Source organism: Microcaecilia unicolor, chromosome 5 (genome assembly GCF_901765095.1).
Source record: "Microcaecilia unicolor chromosome 5, aMicUni1.1, whole genome shotgun sequence".
In the NCBI taxonomy this organism is placed as follows: Eukaryota; Metazoa; Chordata; class Amphibia; order Gymnophiona; family Siphonopidae; genus Microcaecilia; species Microcaecilia unicolor.
In genome coordinates, this window is record NC_044035.1 from 150,706,147 (window position 1) to 150,732,149 (window position 26,003).

General features: G+C 42.8%; 1 protein-coding gene across 1 annotated transcript in view; it reads left to right on the forward strand.

The window, feature by feature from the left end:
* The window catches only part of CDH23 (cadherin related 23), a 1,475,307-nt gene that overhangs the window by 1,331,292 nt on the left and 118,012 nt on the right, over positions 1 to 26,003 (forward strand). Inside the window, exons 44-47 of the mRNA XM_030204991.1 lie at positions 8 to 211; positions 6,683 to 7,141; positions 9,720 to 9,836; positions 18,312 to 18,536. Coding sequence (XP_030060851.1) covers positions 8 to 211; positions 6,683 to 7,141; positions 9,720 to 9,836; positions 18,312 to 18,536 — 1,005 coding nt within the window. The remainder of the gene's footprint in view (positions 1 to 7; positions 212 to 6,682; positions 7,142 to 9,719; positions 9,837 to 18,311; positions 18,537 to 26,003) is intronic.

Below are 26,003 nucleotides of genomic sequence, written 5' to 3' on the forward strand. Positions count from 1 at the left end.
CCTACAGGTATTGTTTCAGTAAAGGCTGGAAGAGTTATCGACAGGGAAGCCTTCTCCCGCCCCATCCTGGAGCTCACCCTAGTAGCTGAGGACATCGGCAAGTTAAATAGTACAGCTAGCCTGACCGTCACCATACTGGATGACAATGACAACAGGCCGATCTTCAATCCAGCAGTCATAAATGTCCATCTACGGGAGAACAGTCCACCAGGTCAGATTGATAATTGAAGAAAGAGGAACCAGACTGAGATAGGTGTACATAACTTAAAGAACCAGGAAAAAATGGCAAGACAAGGAAGAAAAAGTGGATTTCAAACACATTGGGGAGGTTTATGATAATTGAAGAAAGAGGAACCAGATTGAGACAGGTGTACATAATTTAAAGAACCAGGAAAAAATAGCAAGACAAGGAAGAAAAAGTGGATTTGAAACACATTGGGGGGAGGTTTATGTAATAATGGGTATTGGCCCTAGCACCCATATTTAAAACATGTTAGCTCATGCATGAACAGTTTTGTTGTGCAAAATTTGCATGTAGGGTAATGCCAAAGATCCCAGTGGTAATGCCAACACACGTGGAAATGGAAATGAAAAACAAAAATTTAGACGTAGATATAGAAAGGGGGAAAGGGAAATGGGACTTGATATACCGCCTTTCTGTGGTTTTTGTAACTACATTCAAAGCAGTTTTCATTGTATATTTAGGTACTCATTTGTACCAGGGGCAATGTAGGGCCTGATATTCAGCTGGCAGCACTCAGCATTTTGTTGACCACCACCAAAGGTATGCCCAGAAATTCATTGTCAGGTCACGTCCGGGCTTCGGCATTGAATTTCTAGGTTTGTGCAACCAGCTAAAGCATAGTCAGTTAAGTGCAATATTCAGCATTTAGGGGGTCTTTTACTAAAGCTTTGCTCAAGTTATCTGAAGAAGGGCCCATAGGAATAAAATGGGTCCTGCTGCAGATAACTCAAGTTAAGCTTTAGTAAAAGACCCTATGGGGCACTGCATAAAGAGAGGACTGACGTTTATGTGGTCCTATTTATGCAGCTACCTTGGCTGGGTAAGTGCTGAGTATTGGCACTTAACCAACTAAGTGCTGACTGTGCTCCTGGAATGCCCCAAAGTAGCTGATTTTGAGTTTGGCGCTAACTGGACATTTTCAGTGGCACTAACTGGTTAAGTGCCGCTGAAAATGACCAGTTAGGCCCGAACAGGTGACTTACCTGCATATTTTCGAAGGAGAAGGCCGGCCATCTTCCGACACAAATCGGGAGATGGCCGGCCTTCTCCTAATGCTGGCCAAATCGGTATAATCGAAAGCCGATTTTGGCCGGCTTCAATTGCTTTCCATCGCAGGGCCGGCCAAAGTTCAAGGGGGCGTGTCAGCAGGGTAGCAAAGGCGGGACAGGGGCATGCTTAAGAGATGGCTGGCCTTGGCCGATAATGAAAAAAAGAAGGCCGGCCCTGACGAGCATTTGGCCGACTTTACTTGGTCCCTTTTTGTTCATGACCAAGCCTCAAAAAAGGGCCCAAACTGACCAGATGACCACCGGAGGGAATCAGGGATGACCTCCCCTTACTCCTCCAGTGGTCACCAACCCCCTCTCACCTAAAAAAAAATTTTTTAAACATTTTTTGCCAGCCTCTATGCCAGCCTCAAATGTCATACCCAGCTCCATGACAGCTCCATGACCTCCCCTGACTCCCCCAGTGGTCACTAACCCCCTCCCACCACAAAAAATGATGTTTCACAACTTTTTATTTTCACCCTCAAATGTCATACCCACCTCCCTGGCAGCAGTATGCAGGTCCCTGGAGCAGTTTTTAGTGGGTGCAGTGCATTTCAGGCAGGCGGACCCAGGCCCATCCCCCCCTACCTGTTACACTTGTGGTGGTAAATGTTGAGCCCTCCAAACCCCCCAAAACCCACTGTACCCACATGTAGGTGCCCCCCTTCACCCCTTAGGACTATGGTAGTGGTGTACAGTTGTGGGGAGTGGGTTTTGGGGGGCTCAGCACACAAGGTAAGGGAGCTATGCACCTGGGAGCAATTTGTGATGTCCACTGCAGCGCCCCCTAGGGTGCCCGGTTGGTGTCCTGGCATGTGAGGGGGACCAGTGCACTACAAATGCTGGCTCCTCCCACGACCAAATGGCTTGGATTTGGCCGGGTTTGAGATGGCCACCATTAGTTTCCATTATCGGCGAAAACCAATGGCGGCCATCTCTATTGCCGGCGATTTCTAAGGGTGGCCCAAATGTTGAGATTTGGCCGGCCCCGACCGTATTATCGAAATGAAAGATGGCCAATCATCTTGTTTCGATAATACAGTCGGGTACGCCGCTTTACGGGGCTGTTATTATAGATGGCCGGCCCCGTTCGATTATGCCCCTCTTTGAATATTGACCCAATAGATAAAAAGGTCAATATTCAGCAGGTGTGGCAACAGCATAAGTGTAAGTGCTGGAGCTGGTGCTTAAATTAATATGTATTTTCTCTGCCACTATGGGAGTAATTGTCTAAGGGGGCACCTCCTTTTAGGATCCCCAATGCCATGCAATGGAGAGCCTGTTTTATAACAGCATCTGGGTGCCAGATTCCTTTATAGAAACATAGGAACATGATGGCAGATAAGGGCCAAAAGGCATCCAGTCTGCCCATCCTCAGTAACCACTAACTCTTCCTTTCTTAAAGTATCCCACATGCCTATACAATACTAGTGTAACCTAGTATCAGGACACCTAAAATCTAGGTGGCCACAGTTACACCAGTCATAGACCTGACGTATCTGCAGCAAGTGATGCATAACTTACAGTTTTCTGTAAATGGTGTGCTTAAAAGGCAGCACTGGCCAGGCTCCACCCATGTGAATGCTCCCCTTGCCTGTATGCACTATGAGGGGCATTTTCGAAAGAAAAGTCTAAATCAGAATGTGGACATTTTACAAAGACTTCCAAATTCCAAACAGGAAAGAAGGCCATTTTCAAAAAAGATGGACGTCTATCTTTTGTGTTCGAAAATACTATGGGCGACTTGTGATTTGGACGTCCTTTGTTTTGGTCCATTTTTGAACAAATGCAAGCCTTCCAAAACAGAGGAGGAGTGGCTTAATGGTTAGTGCAGTGGGCTTTGATTCTGGCAACATGAGTTCAATTTCCACTGCTGCTTCTTGTGACTTTGGGCAAGTCAAATGCACAAGGGGCATTTTTGGATATAACATCAAAGTCTGAATTTGGACTTTTTTTATAAAACGTTCCAAATCAGAACAGGAAAGGTAATTTTCTACAAAAAAAAAGTCTATCTTTTCCTTTTGAAAGTGTTGTTTGGAAAAATGGTTTGTGATTTGAGGGAGTAAGGGGAGGTGATCCCCGAGTCCCTCCAGTGGTCATCTAGTCATTTGGGGTACCTTGTGTGGAGTAGCCTAGTGGTTAGTGTAGCAGACTTTGATCCTGGGGAAGTGGGTTCAATTCCCACTGCAGCTATTTTTTATAAAAACAGGTCTAGCTCAAAATGTCTAAGTTTTATTCTTGGACATCTTTGTTTTGTTCCATTATTGCTGAAAGACATCCATGTCTTAGGAACACCCAAGTTCCACCTTGAACACGCCCCTGACACACACCCTTGAGATTTGGATGTCCTCCTGACGGACTTCAGAGAAAGACGTCCAAAAAGAAGTTTTGATAATACTGATTTGGACGTTTCTGTGAGATAAATGTCCAAATGCTGACTTATGTCACTTTTTGGACATCTATCTCTTTTGAAAATTAGCCTGTCACTTACGTCTGCCTTGCAGACTAGCACTTAATTGCTCTGCTGTCACTTGTGTGCATAAGTGTACTGTTAACCCGCATTCAGTTCAAGATACTCACCTTAACTCATTGACAAAGGTACAAAGCTTGTCCCCACCCCCATGGGCTCTGTTCCCATCTCCGCCGGCTCTGTTTCCATCCCTGTCTCCGTCCCTGCAGGCCCTATCTCTGTTCCCTATCCATCCCCACAGTCTCTGTACCTATCTCTGCCCCATCCCCACAGACTTTATCCCTCTCCCCTCCCTGTCCCCACAGGCTTTGTCTCCATCCCCGCAGGCCCTGTCTCCATGGGCTCTGTCCCTGTCCCCGTGGGCTCTTTCTCAGTCCCACCCCATCCCCGTGGGCTCTGTCTCCACCCCAACTCCATGGGCTATATCCCCATCCCGGTCCCCGCAGTTACTGCAGGTCCCCATCCCTGTGTCATAGCGTTCTACACACTGGTGTTCCGTCCTTCTCTTATTACTCCTTATACCCCCCACCCAAAATCTAATTCAGCCGTGGCCCACCACCTTTCCCTTCCCCCACTTCACTGCCCACATTTGGGATCTACCCATCATTCTGCCTTCTTCTGCACATGCCCTTTCGCTTTGGAACTCCCTCCCCATCCCACTTCGTTCAGAAGAGTCGTACCCCAGATTCAAGGCCGACCTGTTCTCTATGGCTTTCCGAAAGGGACAAACCTAAAAGGGGAGTATGCACTCTGCTTGTTAGGGTTTCTTTTTTCTCTCTCTCTTATTTCCCTTGCTCTATTGTTTATAATGGCATTCTTTTCTTTTCATATTATTGTAATCCGCATTGATTGTTTGGAAAGCTGGTATTAAAAACCCAATAAACTACACTAAACTAAACTATTAAGGTGCCTATTTTATGAAGGAAACTAGGAGGCCGATATTCAGCTTGTGGGAAGCAGCCTGGCTAAGTACCAAGATCAGAGCTAACCCTGGATATTCAATGCCGGGCCATTTCTGGTGACTGGCATTGAATATTTGGGAGGGAGGGGAGGGGGGAGGGAGGGGAGGGGGTTGGCCAGCTAAAACCTAACCAGCTAAGTCAATATTCAGCGCTAGCCAGTTAAGTTTATAGTGGCCAAAGATAGGTCTGCAATTTAGGCAATCTGACATGGCCGCTAAACTTAGCTGACTAGCACTTGAATATTCTTGGCTAAATGCTATTTAACCGGCCAGGAGTCATTCCTGGCTAGTTAAATAGCGCTGAATATTGGCCGGTAGGTGCCTACTTTCCTTTATAGAATACAAGTGTAACAGGTAAAATACACGCCCATAATTTAGGCCATAAAATGTAACCGCGCCTTGCCCACGCTCTGTTTATGTTATGCCCACCCTCAAATTATGCACCAACACATTTAGACTCTTTTCCCCCTGATATTTAGCACTATTTTACCACACAGGAACAGCTCCTGGCCTGTTAAATACCATTTTAATGGCTATCCAGGAATATCCAGCGAGAGATTGGTTATGTACTACTGAATATTCCCAGTAAGTGCTTAGCGGCTATCCGGTTATATCGCGTGATATAACTGACTATCCACTAACATTCAGCACATTGCTGGCAACGTTTGGCAGGCAAATCGGGCTGCTGAAATAGCAGGCCTATCATTGGCTGGTTTAAACTTAACTAGTCAGCGGTGAATATTGGCTTGGCCGGGTAAGTTTAAACCAGCCAAAAATAAACTGGATATTCAATGCTGGTCACTGCCCGGCATTATTATTGTTTTAGATTTTGCTCACACCTTTTTCAATAGTAGCTCAAGGTGAGTTACGTTCAGGTACACCAACATCCTTCTTTTCAGACATTTCTCATTTCCGTTATGCCAAGTTTTAATGGTGTTCATTGAAGTTGAGGTCAGCAGCAGACAAAATTGCACATTAGGAGGGTCCTTTTATAACAGGGCATCTGGTTTAAGAGTCTCAGTTGGCACCTACAGTACTTAAGTGCTATTTTATAAAGGCACCTAGGTGCCTATACGTGTATTTACATAATTGCACCTGCCTTGCAGGAGCAGACACTTACGCTTGCTGTTGAGCAGGTATAAATGTCTGTGCCTAGATAATTTAAGTAAACACTTAGATTATCGTATTTTATAATTTACCTGTATATTTGTGAATGCCATCCAAACTACTGGCAAAGCACACACCATAATATAATGGCATGTACTTTTGCACAGGCCAGTAATTTATAAGAGGTCATTTATGCTTACTGCATATCAAAGAAGAATTTATTTTGTCTCATAGCCTATCTCCCAGCTTTGAGAACACATTTTGTTTTGTGAAATTCTCTTTATTAGTGAACAGAATGCAGTACAATATAGCAAACCTTACAAATTACCAGAACATTGTCTACAAAACAGCTCAAACAATTCACGTAGGCGTCCTATTCATTTTCAAACTTTACTCCTCTCTCTCCTCCTCCTCCCCCCTTTCCCTTCCCTCACCCATATCTAGCCCCAAAAACCAAGTCGTTAAATCTTTGCCAAAGGTTGCAATAAGTCTTACTGTTCTCCATCCTATGTTGGCGGAGCCTAGTTTCTTCTCAGTTAGAAATTTGTAGCATAAGCACATTCCAATGCTGTAGTGTAGGAGGATTCCTGCCCACTCAATTTTGTAGTATTGTTTTTTTTTTTACTAAAATGAGGAATAATAGTACAAATTGCCTTTGGTAATCCAGTACCCCCTGGTTCCCTAAGTCTACATCAATCCCCAACAGAAGTACCTTGTAAGACTATTCAAGCGATATGCCCAAAACCCTCTCTAAGCTGGAGAACACATTTAAACAGCTGTTAAAGGAAAAGAAGAAAAGTTAAATACAATGTTTGATTATTGCACTGATGTGGCAGTTTGGTTTCCTCCAGGTTTCTCTATTATGCAGGTAAGAGCCACAGATGCAGACAGTGGCCTAAATCAACAGCTGATCTACCGAATCGAGAGTGGTGCTCAGGACAGATTTCTCATTGACAAAAGATCTGGTGTCCTACAAGTTGCTAATGTCACAGTGGACAGAGAAGAAAGAGATACCTATAGATTGACTGTGGTAGCAACAGACCACGGCACCGTTCCTCTCTCCAGCAGTGCTACCATCAACATATTCATTGACGATGTCAATGATTGCCCTCCAGAATTCATTAACCCAATCCAAACAGTGAGTGTGCTTGAGTCAGCAGCGGTGGGCACAGTGATTGCTGAGGTCACCGCCTTAGACAGGGACCTTAACGCCCACTTGGAATACTACATCATTGAAATTGTGGCGAAGGATGACACCAATGCCCTTGTTTCTGGTCAACAGGGAGCTTTCTCTGTTAACTTCGCAACAGGTATGACTGCAATATATGGCTCCTCTATTGCTATCACCATATATTTACCCTTTCCTCCTTCTTTCTCTTTTTTTCTTTCATTTTACACAATACCATTGTATATTTGCATATTATTCCTCTATTCTCTTCTTTCTTATGTTTTTCTTATGTGTTTCTCTATTTCTTCCTTTGAAGTTCTGTTCTTCTAACTCATATTCTATTTGTCTCTCTCTTCTTTTTTCTTACATTTTCATTTTACCTATTTTCACCCTGTTGTTTCTTTCTTGACAGACCTCTGTGTATTTATTTTTACTTTTTCTTTTTGTTTACCGTCATATTTTCTTGAACTGTTAGTCTCACTCTCCTGTAGCTTGTCTCTTTATCTTTTAGAGTTCAACTCTCTTTCTCTGCTGATTTTTGATAGTTTCTTGCTACTAACTAATTCTTTTCTTTCCTTTCCTTTACGGCTTTCAGTCCTGAAGGTTTGACTTGTATTTCTCTGTAAAACTGTCTTCTGTCTACCTCATCTATTGTCTTTCTTCATAATCATCACCACCATCTTCATCGTCTTAACATGACCATCGTTGCTGGCATGGCCCCCGCTGGTCATGCTGATGAGGCCTTACAGGGTGAAACATTTGCCATTCGTGGTCATTGTGTAGCCTTTGCAGACTGAATATGAGTCCCTCAGCTGTGTCCTGCAGCAGGGTGGAAGGTAGAGGAACTACTTCCCTTCTATGTACATGTAGTATACTGGAACAGCAGAAAGAGGAACTGTGGGACCTGTCAGAAGAAGCACAGACATCTTTTATTCCCTTTTCCAAGTTCCTATTGGATGATCTGTCTTTGTTTAATTTTCTCTTTGTTTTTCCCAAGTTCTATCTTTCATTTTCTTGGCCTTTGAAAAACAAAATAAAGCCAAAAATGAAATAAATATGAAAGGGGTTAAAAGTTGTACAATTCTAAGAGTTTTTAAAGATTCACGTCAAAAATTGAGCAATTTTGCAGTCCTTTTTATATACTCTTGATTTTCCACTGCTGTGCTATAATCTAAATTCCCCATAATTAACCCTGAAATTCAATACATGGCATTTAAAATTGCATGTGCACATTTGGATGTGCACCTAATTTGAGTGTGCAATTTTATTGAATAATGAAACAATTAGCGCTGCTAATTGGGTGCTAATAATCAATTATTGGTACTAATAGGCATTAATTGAAATTTATGCATGCATTTTTAGTCATGGGGATACTCATGTAAATCTTACGCGTGGCTGCAAAAAGGGGGCGGGGCCATGGGAGGGTCATAGGTAGATCAGGGGCATTCCTACAGTTTATGCATGATCTAATAGAATAAGGGGGATCTGCACCTAATTTAGGTGTAAAACTTTACACCAGGGTTTACTTGATGTAAATTCACATCTGAAGCTAGGCACAGATCCCGGCACTAAGCATATTCTATAAACAGCACCTAACTTTCAGAGCCGTTTATAGAAAAGCACTTAATGTGCTTTTTTTCAGCGCCAATTTTTCAGCACTATTTATAGAATTTGGTTCTTAGGGGGCACATTTCAAAGCCTTTTTAGCAAGGTAAACCAGCTTGGCTGAAAATTAACCATCTCTGCCCAGTTAAAAATACTACAGGCTCCCATAGGAACAATAATCAAAATCCTGAGTGCAATTAAAACTATGCATACTGTTTACAGAATATGCAGATTTACCCATGTAAAAAAGGGGTGTTGACAGGTTAGGGGAGTCAAAGTACATGTGGAGATTGCATTTTTCAATCTTGGTGGCTACCATATTCTCATTACGGTAAGAACTGCATGTGCATAGCTTATGTAATTCAATCCTCACTCTCTTATGTGGAAACTTTGAATAACCCCTGGCCCTTGCACCTTTGCTTTTTGCAGACTGACTGTGAGCTTGAAAATATGCACAAACATTTGAAAACCATCCATTTTTTTTCTCCCCTACCTCTCCCCAACCTATACCTACCCCAGCAAAAAAATGCCTTAGTGCATTCCGCAGTAAGTTTTGTGTATGTGCGTGTTACCCCCCCCCCCCCCCCCCCAATCCCACTAAAAATAAAATTTATTTTTTAGCACTGGGGAGGATAGTGGGCGTGTTCTGTGTTAATCGGTTAGCGCAGCTACATTGCCATGCGCTAACCAATTAGCATGTGGTTAGTGTGTGAGCCCTTACCACCTATAAAATAGGTGGTGGTGGGGCTTACACGCTAATGGGAAAATTAACGCATAGCCATTAATAAAGTAGAAAAATTGGCCATTTTACCCCTGTGGTAAAAATTGTCTTAACGAGTGGGAATAACCCCCATAAGGACTCGCTAAAGTCACTTTTTACTGCAGTTTGGTAAAAGGGCCCCATAGCTTGTTGTTTGCATTCATCCTTTTGAAAGCCCATAAAACAAATGGCAAAGGAAAAACAAATCCGCTTCAAAAAAATAATAAATAAATCACCAGTATGCTAGCCCTCCCTTCACTGTGTTTGACGTTGGGCGGTGCGGGATGGAAGAGTTTTTAAAAGACTTCTGCTTATTTACAGCATATCAGTAGCTGTGTGCTCTCTGGTTTCATAGGAGCAGTGATGGTGAAGAATACTTTAAACAGGGAGCTGGTAGCCACATATGAAGTCACCCTTTCTGTACATGATAATGCCAGCGACATTGTTGATCGCTCAGTCAGCGTGCCAAATGGTAAGTCAATTCTAATGTAGTGGAAAAAGTAAAATCAAGTTGCATTTCAAAGTAATGTGTACTTTAGAGGCTTTCCTTTAATTTCCCGTTTGGTTTCTGTGGAAGGGAAATTCAGAGATATCAGTGAAATTGTAAGAGTCATGTTCAACTTCCCAGCCATCTTTTCTGTGCCTGATTCTCTCTACGTTTTTCACTTGTTATTTTTTCTCCCTTGTTTTGTAATTTTCTCTGTAACAGTGTTGGAAACGTCTGCACATGCTGATTTTAAAGCTCTTCTTTCTTCTTGTGTTTTTACCCTTCTCCCTGTCTAGTCCAAGAGAAGCAATTTAACATTCATATAAGACAAATGCTGAACACAAAAACGGATCTGTATAAAAAAAAATAGAAAAAATATTAATATTTAATGTCAGCGTTCATCAAACATGAATCAAAATCGTCACCGAGCACATTTCCAGAAACGTCTGACAACATGACGCAGTACTTAATAACTAAAGAGGGTAATATTCAGCCCTCAGCAGTAAGTGGCATGTAGGCCACTCATAGCCACGGCCTGACCTCACCCCAGATATTCATGGCTCCAAGCACTGAATATCTAGATATGTCAGTGGCGTACCAAGGGGGAGCGGTGGGGGCGGTCCGCCCCGGGTGCACGCCACTGGGGGGGGTGCCGCGCTTCTGTCAGCAATGCTCGTTCCCTGCTCCCTCTGCCCCGGAACGGGTTACACCCTGTTCCTGGGCAGAGGGAGCAGGCAACGAGCGAAGCCGACAGGCGCGCGGCACCCCCCCAGCAGGTAAAGATGCACCCGGGGGGAGTGTCCTTTTGCCAGGGGTGGGGGGGTCGCACTGCACCCGGGGGGGGGGGGGGGCGCATCGGCGATCCGCCCCGGGTGTCAGCCACCCTAGGAACGCCACTGAGATATGTGCACTAACCCAGAATTAACCAGCCACTTGCTGGTATTCAGACCGATGCCTGGTTAACTCAGCATTCTTCCCTCTAAGCTGAGCGGGAGTCTTCTAACTGCATTGCTGCCAGTGGGGGATGCTGTTTTAATATTGTGTCTTCAGTCGCTAAGGACAGGCAGGTTCCCTGGAGTTCTGCAGGGTAGTGAGACAGCACCCCTCACTGGCAGGACTATAGATAGAGGGCTCCCACTCAGCTCAGAGGGAACATAAAGTTAGGACAGTCATTTTGCTTTCCTAACCTTATGCACTTACTTAGGGGCTCTTTTAGAAAGCAGTGGTAAGCCCGCTGCGGGCTTACCGCACACCAGGCTGGAACTACCACCGGCCCAACGTGGGCGCCGGTGGTAGTTCCACCCCCAATGCATGGCATTTACGGTACTAGCGGAAATAGTCTAAAAATATTTCTGCAGGTGCTAACCTGGTGGTAATCAGGCAGCGCTGCACATTACTCGGTTACCACCAGGTCAGTGCTGAAACCCTTACTGCCACCTCAGTGGGTGGTGGTAAGTGTTCTCCACCGCATGGCCACGCGTTAAGTGAAATCTTACCACATAGCCATTTCTTTTTTCAGCCACTGCAGTAAAAAGGGCCTCGGCATGCAGTAAAACCTGCCCTTGCCACTAGCACAGGGCCTCTGGTCCCGCCCTCATTTCCTGTTTCCATGAGGGCAGGACCTGATCTGAGAGAGGGAAGGCACCTGAAGCGCCGAGCAGCTTGCACGCTTTTCACTCCTGCCGCTACCTGTAACCTGACGAGGTAACTTTTAAAATTCAGAGGGAGGGGGACTGGAACTCGGGCGGTCGGGGCGGGGCGGAGGCAAGCCGCACGGGGCCCCCTTGAGTGCGAGGCCCTATGTGGTTGCCTCGGTCGCCTCGCCCTAAGACCAGCCCTGTCCTCCTTCATTTCTTTCACTTCTGTCATGAGAGATTCAAGCTGAAGACATCTTGCACATAGAAGCAGTCCCCTCTCCTGGGATCACATTTTCTGTCTGCAGAGAGGCAGAAACTGTAACTGGGGCAACAGCTTTGGTGATGCTATGTTTCCCAGCCATACTGCAGTTAGAGAAGTATTTGCACCTGAAGAAAGAAAACAGAAAACAGGAATAGCCCTACCAAAGTCCCTAAGTTTTCCTCAGCTGTCCTGTAGTCTAAAAGTAGCAGCTGTCTTCTTTTGTGTGAGGTCTAATCCTCAGAAGTGTGGGGACTTCAAAAGAGATTATAGGTCACCTTTCCTTTTGAAACGGAGACAGAAAAGAAATGTGGAGCAAGCAAAGAAGATCCTTAAAGAGAAAATTAAACTAGGCTCCCACAAGGATCTCTTCTTTCTCCAACACTTCAATGTTTGGGATAAACATTTAAAGAGTTTAATTTGAGGGTAGTGCAGGAATCTAAAAGATAAAGAATCTGGATGTTGTCTGCGTAAACGTTCATTGTCAGACCTAATGTTTAGGATAAAGTCAGGAGAGGGGCCAGAAAAATATTGAAAACATTTTCAATATTTTTCTGCCTCTCTCCTGACTTTGGTCCAAACATTGGCTCTGACAATGTACGTTTACGCAGACAACATCCAGATTCTTTATCTTTTAGATTCCTGCACTACCCTCAAATTAAACTCTTTAAATCAAAAGCTTTCAGCAATTACTAACCGGCTTTATGAAAATAATTGGGTATTAAATCCTGCTAAATCCAAAGTTATTCTTTTCTCATGAGAACCAAACCAATCATTACTCACTCCCAATCTTCTCTCAGGAACACCAGTTCCCCAGACAAACACAATTCGGATTCTTGAGGTTCTTTAAGATTCAGAATTTTCCCTTCATCCACTAATTTCACAAGTAATGCAAAGCAGGGGCATAGCCAGACCTCGAGGTGGGAGGGGGCCAGAGCCCAAGGTGGGGGGGCACATTTTGGTCACCACCCTGCCATCACCCCCTCTCTGCCGCCACCCCCCTCTGCTGTTACCCTCTCCGCCGCCCACTGCCACCGCTGTAACACCTTGGCTGGCGGAGGTCCCCAACCCCCGTCAGCTGAAGACTTCATCCAGCACCGGTCTCCGGTGCCGCTGCATTGCCCGCCCTGCTCTCTCTTCCCCTCACATCCTGCACACTTATAATTGTTTATACGTTTGCCCCTATGGGACGGCTATTAGCTATGGAGTACCCCTATTGTTTTTACCCCACCCCCCTCTTTACTATCACAATTGCACTTCTGCCCTGATTACCCTTTTTGTTTCCTGTCTTTTTGTCCTATTGTTCATTGTTTTTCCCCATCTCTCCTCCCCTTCCATTTTTAGATTGTAAGTCACCCTGACAGTCTTCAAAGGGTGGGTTAGTAAGTACTAAATAAACTTGGAAAAAGAAATAAAGCAACAGTTTTCCCAGCAATATAAAATTAGAATGTAAATAAACCTTTTCCTAAAATAAGTAAAACAGGCACAGCACTTGTTTCAAAAAAAAAAAAAAAAGCCAAAAAAAATCTACTTCAATCTATGTCCTTCTAGTTGGTTGGAGAGCCTGTAAATCAAAGATGGAGGGAGGGAATTAAACACTAAACAGAGGCTTCCCTCATCTGGTATTTGTGCTCTAAAATGCAACCTAAAATACTAAATCAGACTCTATAACGCTATTTATATAAAGGCTACTGTCATGCCCCTCACTTGTTTCCAGGAACTCCTAACTGATGACATCACATCCTACCTAGGAGTATTTAAAGAAGTTTTATTTGTTACATTTGTATCCCACATTTTCCCACCTATTTGCAGGCTCAATGTGGCTTAAATAGTACCGTAATGGCGTTCGCCAATTATGATAGAATAAGGTTCATGTATGGTAGATATATTAGGGAAGTTAGGGAGGAAGAGGGAAATTTGGGTGTGTCCATTAGGATCTTTGGTTTTGTTGTGTTGCAGGTACTCGGGCTTTTATGTTGGGTCAGTGGGGTATGCCTTCTTGAACAGGTTTGTTTTTAGTTCTTTCCGGAAATTTAGGTGATCATACATTGTTTTTACTATTTTACTCTAAGTCAGTGCCTCATCAACAGGCTTCCTGGTGTCTTGCTGACTCCAGTGGTGTGCCTTGTATCTACATTCTTGTCTACCTGCCTTGTTCCTGCTTTCCTTCCTGCCTAGCCCTGTTCCAGAGTCCCTCTCTGTCTGTTCTTGCCTTGTCCTGTTCCAGAGTTCCTGCCTGTTCATTCCTGCCTTGCCTTGTTCCTGTGTTCCTGCCTGCAGCTCCATCCAAAGGTTCTTTTAAGAGCCACCCTCTGTTTTTTTTCCTGACTTTGAATGCCTGCTACCTGCTTTCACCTCTAGCCTGTTCTTGAAGTAGCAAGCCCAGGGTATCCTTCCTTTTCAACAGCACCTGAATGAGCTGCAGCTTCTGGAGGTGTGGTTCACAGGCTCATCCCTTCTAGAGAGTATGCTCTGTACAATACTTCTTGGCCTGGCAGACTGAGAACAACATCAGTACTCAGCTAGACAGGAGCCATGGCTGCAGGCGATGAAGTTCCTGGCTGCGGTGGGGATGTTCAGTGATCTGGGCTAAAGTTGACATCCAAGACCACAGAGTCCTCTGGTCCAGCTGTCTCCAAAGAGATTCCAAACGTTTACAGCTCCCTGGACTGTATTTGGGCTTCTCTAAGCACCAAATGACAATTGATAGGTCCAGATACAGAAGTAGATGGGTCCTTTAAGGGAAAGGACTGAGTTTTTCCCCCTCTCCTCTTACCCATAGCAAACGATTAAAGTAAAGGTATGGGGACACCAGAGTCAGTGTTCCTAACACCATCTTGACTCCACCTGGATCTCTTTTTAAGGGCAAGTGCCACAAACAACCCACTGCCAAGAGAAGGTGCAGCATCTCTCCCCCCCCCCCCCCCCACCCCCCACCCCCAGCTCAGCTGCATCATGAAGGCTCCTTACCATCCAACTGAAGATCTGGAGATGCTCACCACTGTAAAATCAATGCAATTGCTGCCCTGGGTCTGAACAGTCCCAATCTCTCTGAATGGCCAGCGCTGAAAAATGAATCTGCTCAAGCCCAAAACATGCATCTACACTACTGCAGGCCATTTGTCAGCGCACCTTAGTAAAAGGACCCCTCTATGAATAAAATCCAGCCAACTCACCGTATAACATATAAACTTCTTCTACACTTACTTCCAGCGAACCACCTTACCTCTCCTGTCTTCTGACTCCTTACAGTCCAGTTTGTGTTCTCAGATCCTCTTCCCAAAATTTGCTTATCACCCCTACCTATCACCTGATCATCCACAAACATGCAAGAAACTCCATCTTTTCAGTTCAAGGCCCTCATCTCTGGAATGCTCTGCCCAATTTTCTACGCTCCCACAGCTATCTTGATACTTTCAAAACTGAGCTTAAAACATATCTTTCTGCAGATGCCTATGATAACTAATGTGGTAGTCCAATGGGTCCTGAGATTCTATAGAGTTTTGATTTCTCCCTTCCTTATGTTTTTCCCTACCCACTATCCTATTGCATCTGTTGTAGTTCAGCTTTCTTTTCCTGCTCTCTCCTTTTTCTTTCTTTTCTTTTTCTCTGTACTCCTCATTTTTAGCACTCTCTTTCTCCTCATTGTTTTGATAGATTGTAGGCCGCTCTGATGATCCTCCAGAGGGCAGGGTAGGAAATCTTAAATAAACTTGGAAACTTTCTTATTTAGCCTCTTACATTGCACCGTATGATTGATGAAAAAGATAAGTCTTCAAATCCTTCTTAAATTGTGCTAGATTCTGAATTACTCTTCTCATAGGGTAGGGGAATGCTACAATCTAAGGCCAACAACATCGTGTTGGACTGGACGAAAAGAATAAATGTTTTTGCGCTGATCTCAATGTTCTCAATGGCTGATAAAGTTTCAAACTAGATGATACAATCTCAGAAACGCAGTTAAAAGTGATGTAAGTGTTAAAGCCTAATTGCCGCATACATGCAAAACGTATAGTATTTTATAAGATACACGTGTGTGAGTCCCACCCAAATATGTGCCATGTAAATTCAGCGGTCATTTGCAAAATAGCACTTAGGTGGAATATAGGTGTATACATAAATGCCATTATTCTAAAGATTTATTAATAACATCAGGGCATAAATGTTAGCGCCTGTGTTATAGAATTACTCCCTTAGAGGGGCAATTCTACACATCTTAGAAGCCTATCCCCAGATTCTATAAATGAGGACTAAGTTGCACTTGCAAATCAGCATGCGCGTGCAACCTAATTGCTTAACAAGCCAATCAGAGCTAATAATTGACTGCCAACTACTAATTCATGGCATTACTTGGCCTTAGTTAGGATTTATGCGCAGATCATATTCTATAACAATCCTAACACACGTAAATTTGGGGGGGGGGGGGCTATCCACAGTTTTACACACATAAATATAGAATTCAGCTGAACCACGCCTAATTTAGGTGACGGCATTTATACCAGCTTTTAGCAGGCGTAATTGTTGATGCCTAAAGTTAGGCACAGTTTATGTCCTAAGTGCTATTCTATAAAGCATACCCTTTATAGTGCTCAGCTTGTAACATTTTCAGCGTCGATATTTAGGCATCACTTATAGAATTTACCCCCTATTGCCTAATGGCACCTGGGCGTCCAGGTTCTATTACAGAATACCAGCATAAGCTTATATCGGCGTACCTAACATATGCCTAGAGGTACATCAGCCATACAGCAGCATAACTGTGTGCACCCAAATGTGGCAGGGAACATGGGTAACTTATAGTATTCTTTAAGATATGTGTGTAACTGGAAGCCCCAGCCATGTTCCACTCATGCTTCGCCTGTGTACGACCCCCATGTATTTACACATTATGGAGCCGATGCTCAAAGATTTGTGGCAGACTCTTCACTCTACTGTGAAATTAGGGCAAAAAATTATTGTGGCAACTTTCCTCCCTTATATAGTAGATAGGGCCCACCCAGTGTATCCTGGGATACATCAGGCAGAAGCAAGTGGGTGTAACTCCTGCCTCCTTCGAGGTATGGGGTCGGAGGGGATAAGTTTGGGGTGGATGAGTGTCCTGCTAGACTACGGGGGATTGTTTTGGGACTTTGGGGGGGCTGTTAGAGAGAGGGGGCAGGGGTCCTGTAGACCACCAGGGCATTTTTTTATATTAATGGAAGGGGGGTTAGGTTGAGAGGGGGCCAGGCCATGGGGCCACTAGACCACCAGCGTATTTTTTACTGTTAGGGAAAGGGGGGTTGGGTCAGGAGAGAGTCTAGGGGGCCTCTGGAACACTGCGTACATCTGGTCAGTGCTGTGTACATCTAGTAGTTCTATAGAAATGATTAGTAGTAGTAGTAACACCAGGGCATTTTGTTAATATTAGGGGAAAAGGAGGTGGGGCGGGTTGTGAGGGGGCAGAATTTATAAGTTGGGTATGGGGGTATTTGGGTAGGTTGGAGTCAGTGCACAAAGCAGTTCAGGGCAGGGTAATCGGGTTGGAGGGAGAGAAGAGGTGCCACTAGGACACCTCTCCTCTCAACCAACCCTTCTATACTGCCCCAGATCTGGTGAAACGTTTCCTGTGCTAAACACACATGGCTGCAGGGTAATTACTGATGACATTAACATGCATTTAAATGCACTTTAATATGGTCTGTGATAATGATTTCAGCACGCTGGAACCATTTGAGCATTGATTGGCTGATAAAACTGGGTTAAAGCAGAGCTAATGCTTATACATACCATTATAGTTCTTAGGTGCCTTGCTGGTATTTTCACAGGTAAGTGTACACCTAAACCGCACTTAAATGTTAGTATTCTATACATTTATGCATGCAAGGGGCACATAAATTTCCTCAATTGTAGAATCATCCTTTTAGGAGTGAATTCTATATATGGTGCTGAAAAAATGGCACACAAGAAAAAGCTATTCTGTAAGCCACGCTTAAAGTTTGGTGTGGTTTATAGAATAGGGCTTATAGCCGGGAATCATGCCAAACTTTAGGTGCGGCCATTTGCACCAACTGAAACATGGTGCAAACGTATGCATCTAAATTGGGTGCGTATCCCCCCCCCCTTATTCTATAACAATGTGCGTAAATGCTAGGAACGCCCCTGTTCCACCAATGACCTTCCCATTTCTGCGCCCCTTTTTTAACTCACGTGTAAATTCCAATTAAATCTAATTAATGCCAATAGTCGCTTGTTAAAAAGCCAATTATTAGTGCCAATTAGCTCGTTATTCGATTAACTTGTGCGCACAGTTTTTGGTGACTTTTATAGAATTGAATTAGGAGGTAAGTTTTCAACCTGCCTTTATAAAATAAACCTGTTTCTGATTTCTAAGCATTTTTCATTGATTTGTAGGTCTAAGCTAATGCAATCTTGTTCTTTCTCTCTCATTTATGTCTTCTTGTTATTTTCCTTTTTTTTTTTTTTATTCCATTTCTTGTACACTTTGTTGCTGGTACCTTCTTCTCTTGTCTTCTTTTTTCTCTTTCCTCTACTTGTCTTTTGCCTTTTGTCTTGGTTGACTAACAGCTAAGCTGACAGTGAATGTCCTGGATGTCAATGACAATGCCCCTCGCTTCCGCCCTTTTGGGGTGACTCAATTTGCTGATAGAATTTTGGAAGGTGCCACCCCAGGGACAACACTGCTTTCCGTATCAGCTGTGGATCCGGATAAAGGTCCAAATGGACAAATCACGTACTCACTACTGAATGTCACACCAGCAGGATTTGTCCAACTTGAAGACCCTATGGCAGGTATGTCAGTGTAAGGAATCACTTAATCTTGAATGAACCCTTTATTTCTATAAAGCGTGGGAAATAGATACAAGTGTATATAAGCAACTTAAAGGCTGCATTTAATAAACAGCATGATGGTATTTACACCTGCTAATGCAATTAAACACATGTTATTAGGCAATGAATTTCATTGCTTAAAATGGGACCTGCAGTAAATAATGTACATCAACCAATATTAGGGGTGTGCAGTCCAACAATTTTCATTTTATATTGTTTCTTTTGTGGTTAAGGGGAATTTTCATTTTGTTCAGGGTTTTTCTGCGATATTTCTCTTCCCCGGGAACTCCGTTCACTGGGTAAATCTCTCTTATCTGCACCCTTCTCCTCCACTGCTAACTCCAGACTCCATTCCTTTTATCTTGCTGCACCATATGCCTGGAATAGACTTCCTGAGCCGGTACGTCAAGCTCCATCTCTGGCCATCTTCAAATCTAGGCTAAAAGCCCTCCTTTTTTATGCTGCTTTTGACTCTTAACCCTTACTCACTTGTTCAGTACCCTTATTTTATCATCCCCACCTTAGTAATTCCCTTATCTCTTATTTGTCCTGTTTGTCTGTCCTAATTAGATTGTAAACTCTGTCGAGCAGAGACTGTCTCTTCATGTTCAAGTGTACAGCGCTGCGTATGTCTAGTAGCGCTATAGAAATTATAAATAGTAGTAGTAGTAGTAGTAATAGAAGAACAGGAGCAGTATCATATCATCAGGAGTGTGGACTCTTTCGAAAGAGGGCGCACTATTTGTGAGCAGGGCACTCTCTTTACGAAAATTGGGCACTCTTTTGGAAGTATGTGCACTATTAATAGCATATGAACAAAACCAAATTTCTGAGTTTTTTTCTGTCATTTCAGGCAAGGAACAACATGGCAAATACCATTGACATTTCCCATGTCATTTCAGATGAATACACATCCCTAATGAGTATTAGCATGTGGTAATGCAGTGATGCCTTTAGTAAACCTAACCCTTAGTTTAATGATTATTGTTATTATAACTTGTTTACTGAATATCAAATATATTTATTTTTGTTACATTTGTACCCTGCGCTTTCCCACTCATGGCAGGCTCAATGTGGCAGGCAATGGAGGGTTAAGTGATTTGCCCAGAATCACAAGGAGCTGTCTGTGCTGGGAATTGAACTCAGTTCCTCAGGACCAAAGTCCTCCACCCTAACCACTAGGCCACTCCTCCACTCCACTGTATAGAGACATATACCCCGGATTCTATATATGGCGCCCAAAGTTGCGCTCACAATTTAATTGAGTAATGAGACAATTAGTGCCAATAATTGGGTATTGGTGATAATTGGCAACAACTTGGATTTACATGCATATCTTGCTAAGAACTATTTTACAAAGATGCGTGCGTAAATCTTTTAGGGGCCCTTTTACTAAGCTGTGGTAAGAAGGGCCCTGCTCTAGCGGTGGCGGCCATTTTGCCATGTGCTGAGGCCCTTTTTACCACAGTGGGTAAAAAGGCTGAAAAAAGAAAAGTTCGAACAACCAAATCTACTATGGATCTTGTTACCATACGTACAAGCAGTAGAGTACCTCTATAAATCTTGCATGGTATCTTGATTACAAACCTTTTACTCTTCTCAATGTTTTATTAATCTAAATGTAAAAATAAAAATTAGAAGGAAAAGAACTCATTTAGACCTTAAACCCATTCCTGGAACTGATTATTTCCTATGTATATGATTGGTCAAACAAGTCATCATTGGTCTAAAAACCTCCTTTCCACCGATGTTGAATAAACAAAAAAATATATACTTTCATTCAACAACTGTATATAGTAAATTGTTACATAGCTTCTAAATGGCTTAAAATGATCAACAGCTGCTTTTTTTGTATATAAATGCTCTGAACTCCTGGGTAGAGGTCCCTACAGGGACCCATTTCACTATGGCTTCATCCGGAGACCTCACCTCTTGTCATGACGATCTGGAATTCAAATAAATACTTCCATATGAGAAGAAAAACAAAATGAAAAGAGAAAAAAAAGGAATTGTTCAAAAGAGAAAAACACATGCCTCTTATGCTCTGTTCTTTATGCAATTTGGCAGCGTGAGCTCTCAAAATGGCACCTACTATTTAAAGGACGCTGTCCCACAGGATCCAATCACTGGGCATATTGTCATAATGCATATCAGATGTAAATGAATCAAGAGAAATGCGTGATGATGTCACCTCTAATTGTCCATTAATGTTTAAAATACCAAAAAATGACAAATCTCTAAGAATAGCGTTTTCCATGGATCCTAACTTGAAAGAAATGTTAAGCCCGGCAGCTTTACCGAAGACAGAGTTCAGCATGTCTGCAGGTACACCAGGGTACAGAAAATGCATGCAATGTTCCTTTTGTGATTTGACAATGGAATGTACACAATTCATTAATCCAAACAATGGCAGGACATATCAGTTGCGGAGCGCTACCTCTTGTAGTACAACTGATGTGGTGTATGAGCTCCAATGTTCATGCAATAAGTTATACATTGGTAAAACTACAATAAGTTTTAAAACTAGATTGAGTGAACATAAATCGTACATCAAGAATAAGAAACCCAGAGCGCCTCTTGTAACACATTGCACACAGTTAAAACATCCTTTTGAAACCTTTCGTTGATGGATTATCATGCATTTAAGTCGGGATGAACGTGGAGTAGATAGAGATAAAATGCTATTTCAGCAGGAACAACGATGGATTCACCGATTAAATACTATATAACCTCAGGGGTTAAATACCATGATTCAGTGGACTGCATTTCTATGAACAATTGCACTTCTCTGCATTTTCATTTTTTGGTGTTTTAAACATTAATGGACACTCAGAATTGGATGTGGATCCTAGTGCTATGCACTGTTCTATAAACGGTGCCCAACTCGGAGTGCCATTTATAGAATAGCCCTCAGTATGCATTTTTTTGGCGATCAAATTTGGGCACCATTTACTTAGTCTAATTTATAGAGTATAATTGTATAAAGGTCTTTCCATTAGAGTCTGTTGTAGACGCAAAAAGTGCTTTTATAAAATTGAGTAGCCATATACAAGCATACAAGTATGTCCGCCAAAAAAAATCACATATAGATGTTCTCGGGGGCACAGATTACAGGACCAAAAGCAACATGGTTTCACTAGAGACAGGTGTTGTCAGACAAATCTGATTAATTTTTTTGAATGGGTGATCAAAAAGCTGGATCGACGGAGTGTGCTACATGTGATGTATTTAGATTTTAACTTTTGACACAGTTCAGCATAGACGACTAATAAATAAACAAAGTGCATTCAGTATGGACTATTCCCAAGAAATGCAAAACCAGAAACCAGAGGCTACCTACTTTTTCACCTACCCAACTGCAGAAACATAACTTACAAAACCTTCTACACAGCTGGACTCATTTATCTGGGTTCCAAATGGTGGAACTCAATACCCAAGGCTACAAGAAGCATCACTAATTATCTTCAGTTCAGAAAAGAACTGAAGATGTACGTTTTAAAAGCTTCTAGTGGAGGAGTGGCCTAGTGGTTAGGGTGGTGGACTTTGGTCCTGAGGAACTGAGTTCAATTCCCACTTCAGGCACAGATAGCTCCTTCTGACTCTGGGCAAGTCACTTAACCCTCCATTGCCCCATGTAAGCTGCATTGAGCCTGCCATGAGTGGGAAAGCACAGGGTACAAATGTAACAAAAAAAATCTACATAAACTAATGTTGTTCTAAACCACATTCTAACTGTAATACATTCTGTAATTGTACCCAACTGTAAGCCACTTTGAACCAAAACCTGTTTTTGGATAATAATGGGATACAAGAATACATAAATAAATAAATCAGCCATAGAAATGTGACCAGTCGTTGGCTATTGCTTCTTATCCAAGTCAGTTCTGTTATCGTCCTTTTTGGTAATCTACCATCCTACACTTACTTCAACACTCAGAACCCTTCCCTGTCCTCCTCAGTCCCACTTTCTTACCAATAAGTTTGTAATAGTCTTAACAATTGCCAAGATCACCTAGATTGTGTAACCTTGCTGGATGGTACAGTACCTGACTACCATCAATCAGCTAGCATGCATTCAGTTTGTTCCTGAGGAGCTATATGCTGGTTCCAACTGAGCTACCCCGTGGCCTGCAGTTATGCTAGATTGTGCCTCCTTTATCTGCCCATTGCTTTCTTGTTATGACTCCTCCCCTTGCCTTTGTTTCAAGAGAGTGAACGCTGGCTTGTTTGCAATACTGTAGCCTTCCAAACCTTGTTGTACTACTGTCCTCAATCTGTCCCAAGCATGCCTTGAATTCTGTCACAGTATTTTTTACTGCCTCTGGGGTAATTTTATAAAGGCATTTTAATACATATATGACAGTATACAGTACATATGTGTGGAGCAGCATTTTGCAAAGGATGTGCAAATGTGAATTGAGATGTCTGGGTCGGGGCGAGCCAAGTTCTGTTAATATTTTAGAAGAGGATCTGCCTTAGAGTCTGTTCTAAGATACTTAATGAAATGGACATTCATGCACAAGATACGTGTGGCAAGAACATCCATTTCAGAAGCATAAACATCTTAAATATCAACAATCATAAAAGAACAACAAAAATCAGCATGTGCCAATTTTTCAGATCACACATGTTCATATGCCAGCACATTCATATGTATGTTAGCCAGTTCAGAAACATACAGTCACAGGGCCCACTATCTTTGACCAGTGTCACTTTTGAGGGGGACAAAAAACATTGGGGGATTAAGGAGGTGATTTCCCTTATTCCTTCCGGTGGAGCTCTACACGAAATAAGCGCTTTTCTGAAACCTAGATATCCTGGGGAGAAGGTGTAGATCTCGACTTCCATCTTTTTGGACATAGATGTGTTTTCCCCTTCTGAAAGGAAGCATGCATGTTTATGTTCTGGTCCCGTCTAAGTCCTGCCCCAAACACACTCAGACCCCACCCTCTTTCCATATGCATCTTTTTGAAATTTACTACAATTTAGGATGTCTACTATACTTCATAGACCTCCATATAATCCAGACAAATAAACAACAGTGAAGAATCAGTCGATGAACCTCAGCGGTAACGCACTGTGTTAAATCTCCTTGTACACAGTGACTTACATATTCCAATCCTCACCAGTTCTTTGGCCACCACCTTCCTGTGTTATTAGTGTATTACAAAATCTTATTGAAGTGTAAATAGACTTATTCGATACTTCTTCTAATTATGTTAATAAATTCTTAATATACTGATCTTTGAAAAATGTTTTTTAGTCTAGTCAACATAGGGGCTCTCTTCCAACACGGCATGTGTTTCACTAAGTCGCTTTATCAAGGAAATTGATATACCCTAGAAATAAAAAGGGTATATCAATTTTAAAAACCCAAACTCTTATTGGTATATTCATATTATAGTAACCCAGCTTCTAAAATGACCTGCCTCCGCTCATCTTGCCAACATTCGCCAACTATAAACAAGATGGCGGCAGCATATTTCTGCTGACCTTTAATACCGAATAGCTGACGGGAATCCGACCTATCACAGGACCCGTTAAATTAATGTCATCCATTCTACTTCCATATTAAGCCCACTAGTGGCCGCTGTATTCAATTTGAAAATCCATTCTTGCTCTTTATAGTCAATCAAATACTCGTTAATTTCCTCCCTCCCACCCTATCTTAATATGATCAATGACTTGCCAATAAAGGTCAGATACAGAATGATGTTTCAGCAACCAGTGTGAAACCAAGGAGGCCTGCTCTGTTTTAGTAACTATTCTCGATATGTGTTCATTCAACCGTATCTTTATTGGTCTACTGCTATGCCCGACATATACAAGGTTTCACGGGCACTGTATTATGTATACCACATCAGAACTATTACATGTGGTCTTTCCCCTGGCTTGTATGATTAAACCTGTGCGTTTGTCTTTCTATAGCAGCCCAGTGAGGGCATGGGGACACCACTGACACATCCCACACGGGACATGTTCCACCATCTCTTCTTTACTACACTCTTGTAAATAACGCTGTCTGGATAATAACCCATTGAAGGTGGCATTGCTCCATATTTTATACTTTTTGCAGATCAGTTTGGGCAAAGGTCACGCTTTGGCCTTAAGGTGCAGGTGCGTACGTGAAGTAGCGCTATAAAAATGATAAGTAGTAGTAGGTGGCAGCTCTGGCATGTTTTTTTCCATAGTGTGCACCTCCTCTGTCCTCTTCGGTGCCCTTCATGGGATTCTAACCTCATCATGTTGGTTTTGGTGAAGGCCTTTGGCTGCCTATACTCTTAAAGATTTTACTTTGAAGATGGTTTTTCTAGTTGCAATAGCTTTAGAGAGATGGATTTTGGAGTTGAAAGCTCTCTTGTGGTAGGGAGCCAATCTTGCTATTTTCTAAAGAAAAGGTGATTTTGAGACTTGCACCAACCTTCCTTCCCAAAGTCATGACAAATTTTCACATCAACCAGTCAGTGGTGCTGTCAGTTCTAGGAAAGCATGATAGATTGAAGGAGTAAAGGCATTTGCATTGCCTAGATGTAAAGAGGATGCTGCACTTGCGTGTGGCAAAAACTTAGGAGTTCCAGCACTCAGACTGCCTGTTTGTGATGTTGGGTGGCCATTGGAAGAGCAAGGCAGCCTCTATGGCTACGACTATCAAATGGATGAAGGAAGTGATAGCAGGAAGTCAATTCTGCCATTTCTTAAAGCTCTTTCCATTAGGAGCCAGGTGGCTTCTTTAGTGGAATATTCAGGTGTGCCCCCTCTCAACATTTGCAAAGCAGGTATGTGGTTCTCATTGCATAGTTTTGCAGGCACATCAGAATGCCACCTTCAGTGCTCATGTGTAGGAATCAAGCCTGCAGGGATCCCACCCTTAATATTCACTGCTTTGGTACTTCCAATCCCTCTGTGCCGGTCTAGAGGGCACAGACGGATAGAGCTTGCCCTATTCAGCTCTATTTGTTCTGTTCGTTTAAGGGATTAGTTCTCTCTTTTCCTTCATGGTCTTGCACTCGGGGCTACAAGGAGTTGGTTTTGCAGTGCAGAAGATTTTAGCTTAGGAGATTCTCAAGTGTCAGCTTCATATAAAAGGAAAAAAAGTTTGATCACTACTGATAATGATAATAGGAATAGTGAATGCAGCAGCAGTATGAGGTCTTACAGTGAGTTCAGAGAGTTTGAAACATTTAGAGGGAATACTTAGTTGAGTTGGTGTTTTGTCTCTGAGGGATCTGCTTGACCATTGGGGACTGACTCTAGAGACACTGCACAGATTACTTATAGGGTTACTTGACTCGGTGTTCTCAGTTTTCATCTGCTGGGAGTGCATAACCTATCAGTCTGTGCTGGTCTGGAGGGACTAAAGGAAAATAAATCAGGAGAAATTAGGTCTTACCAGCTATCATGTCCCCCATCCCTTCCTTCCTCCAGCAA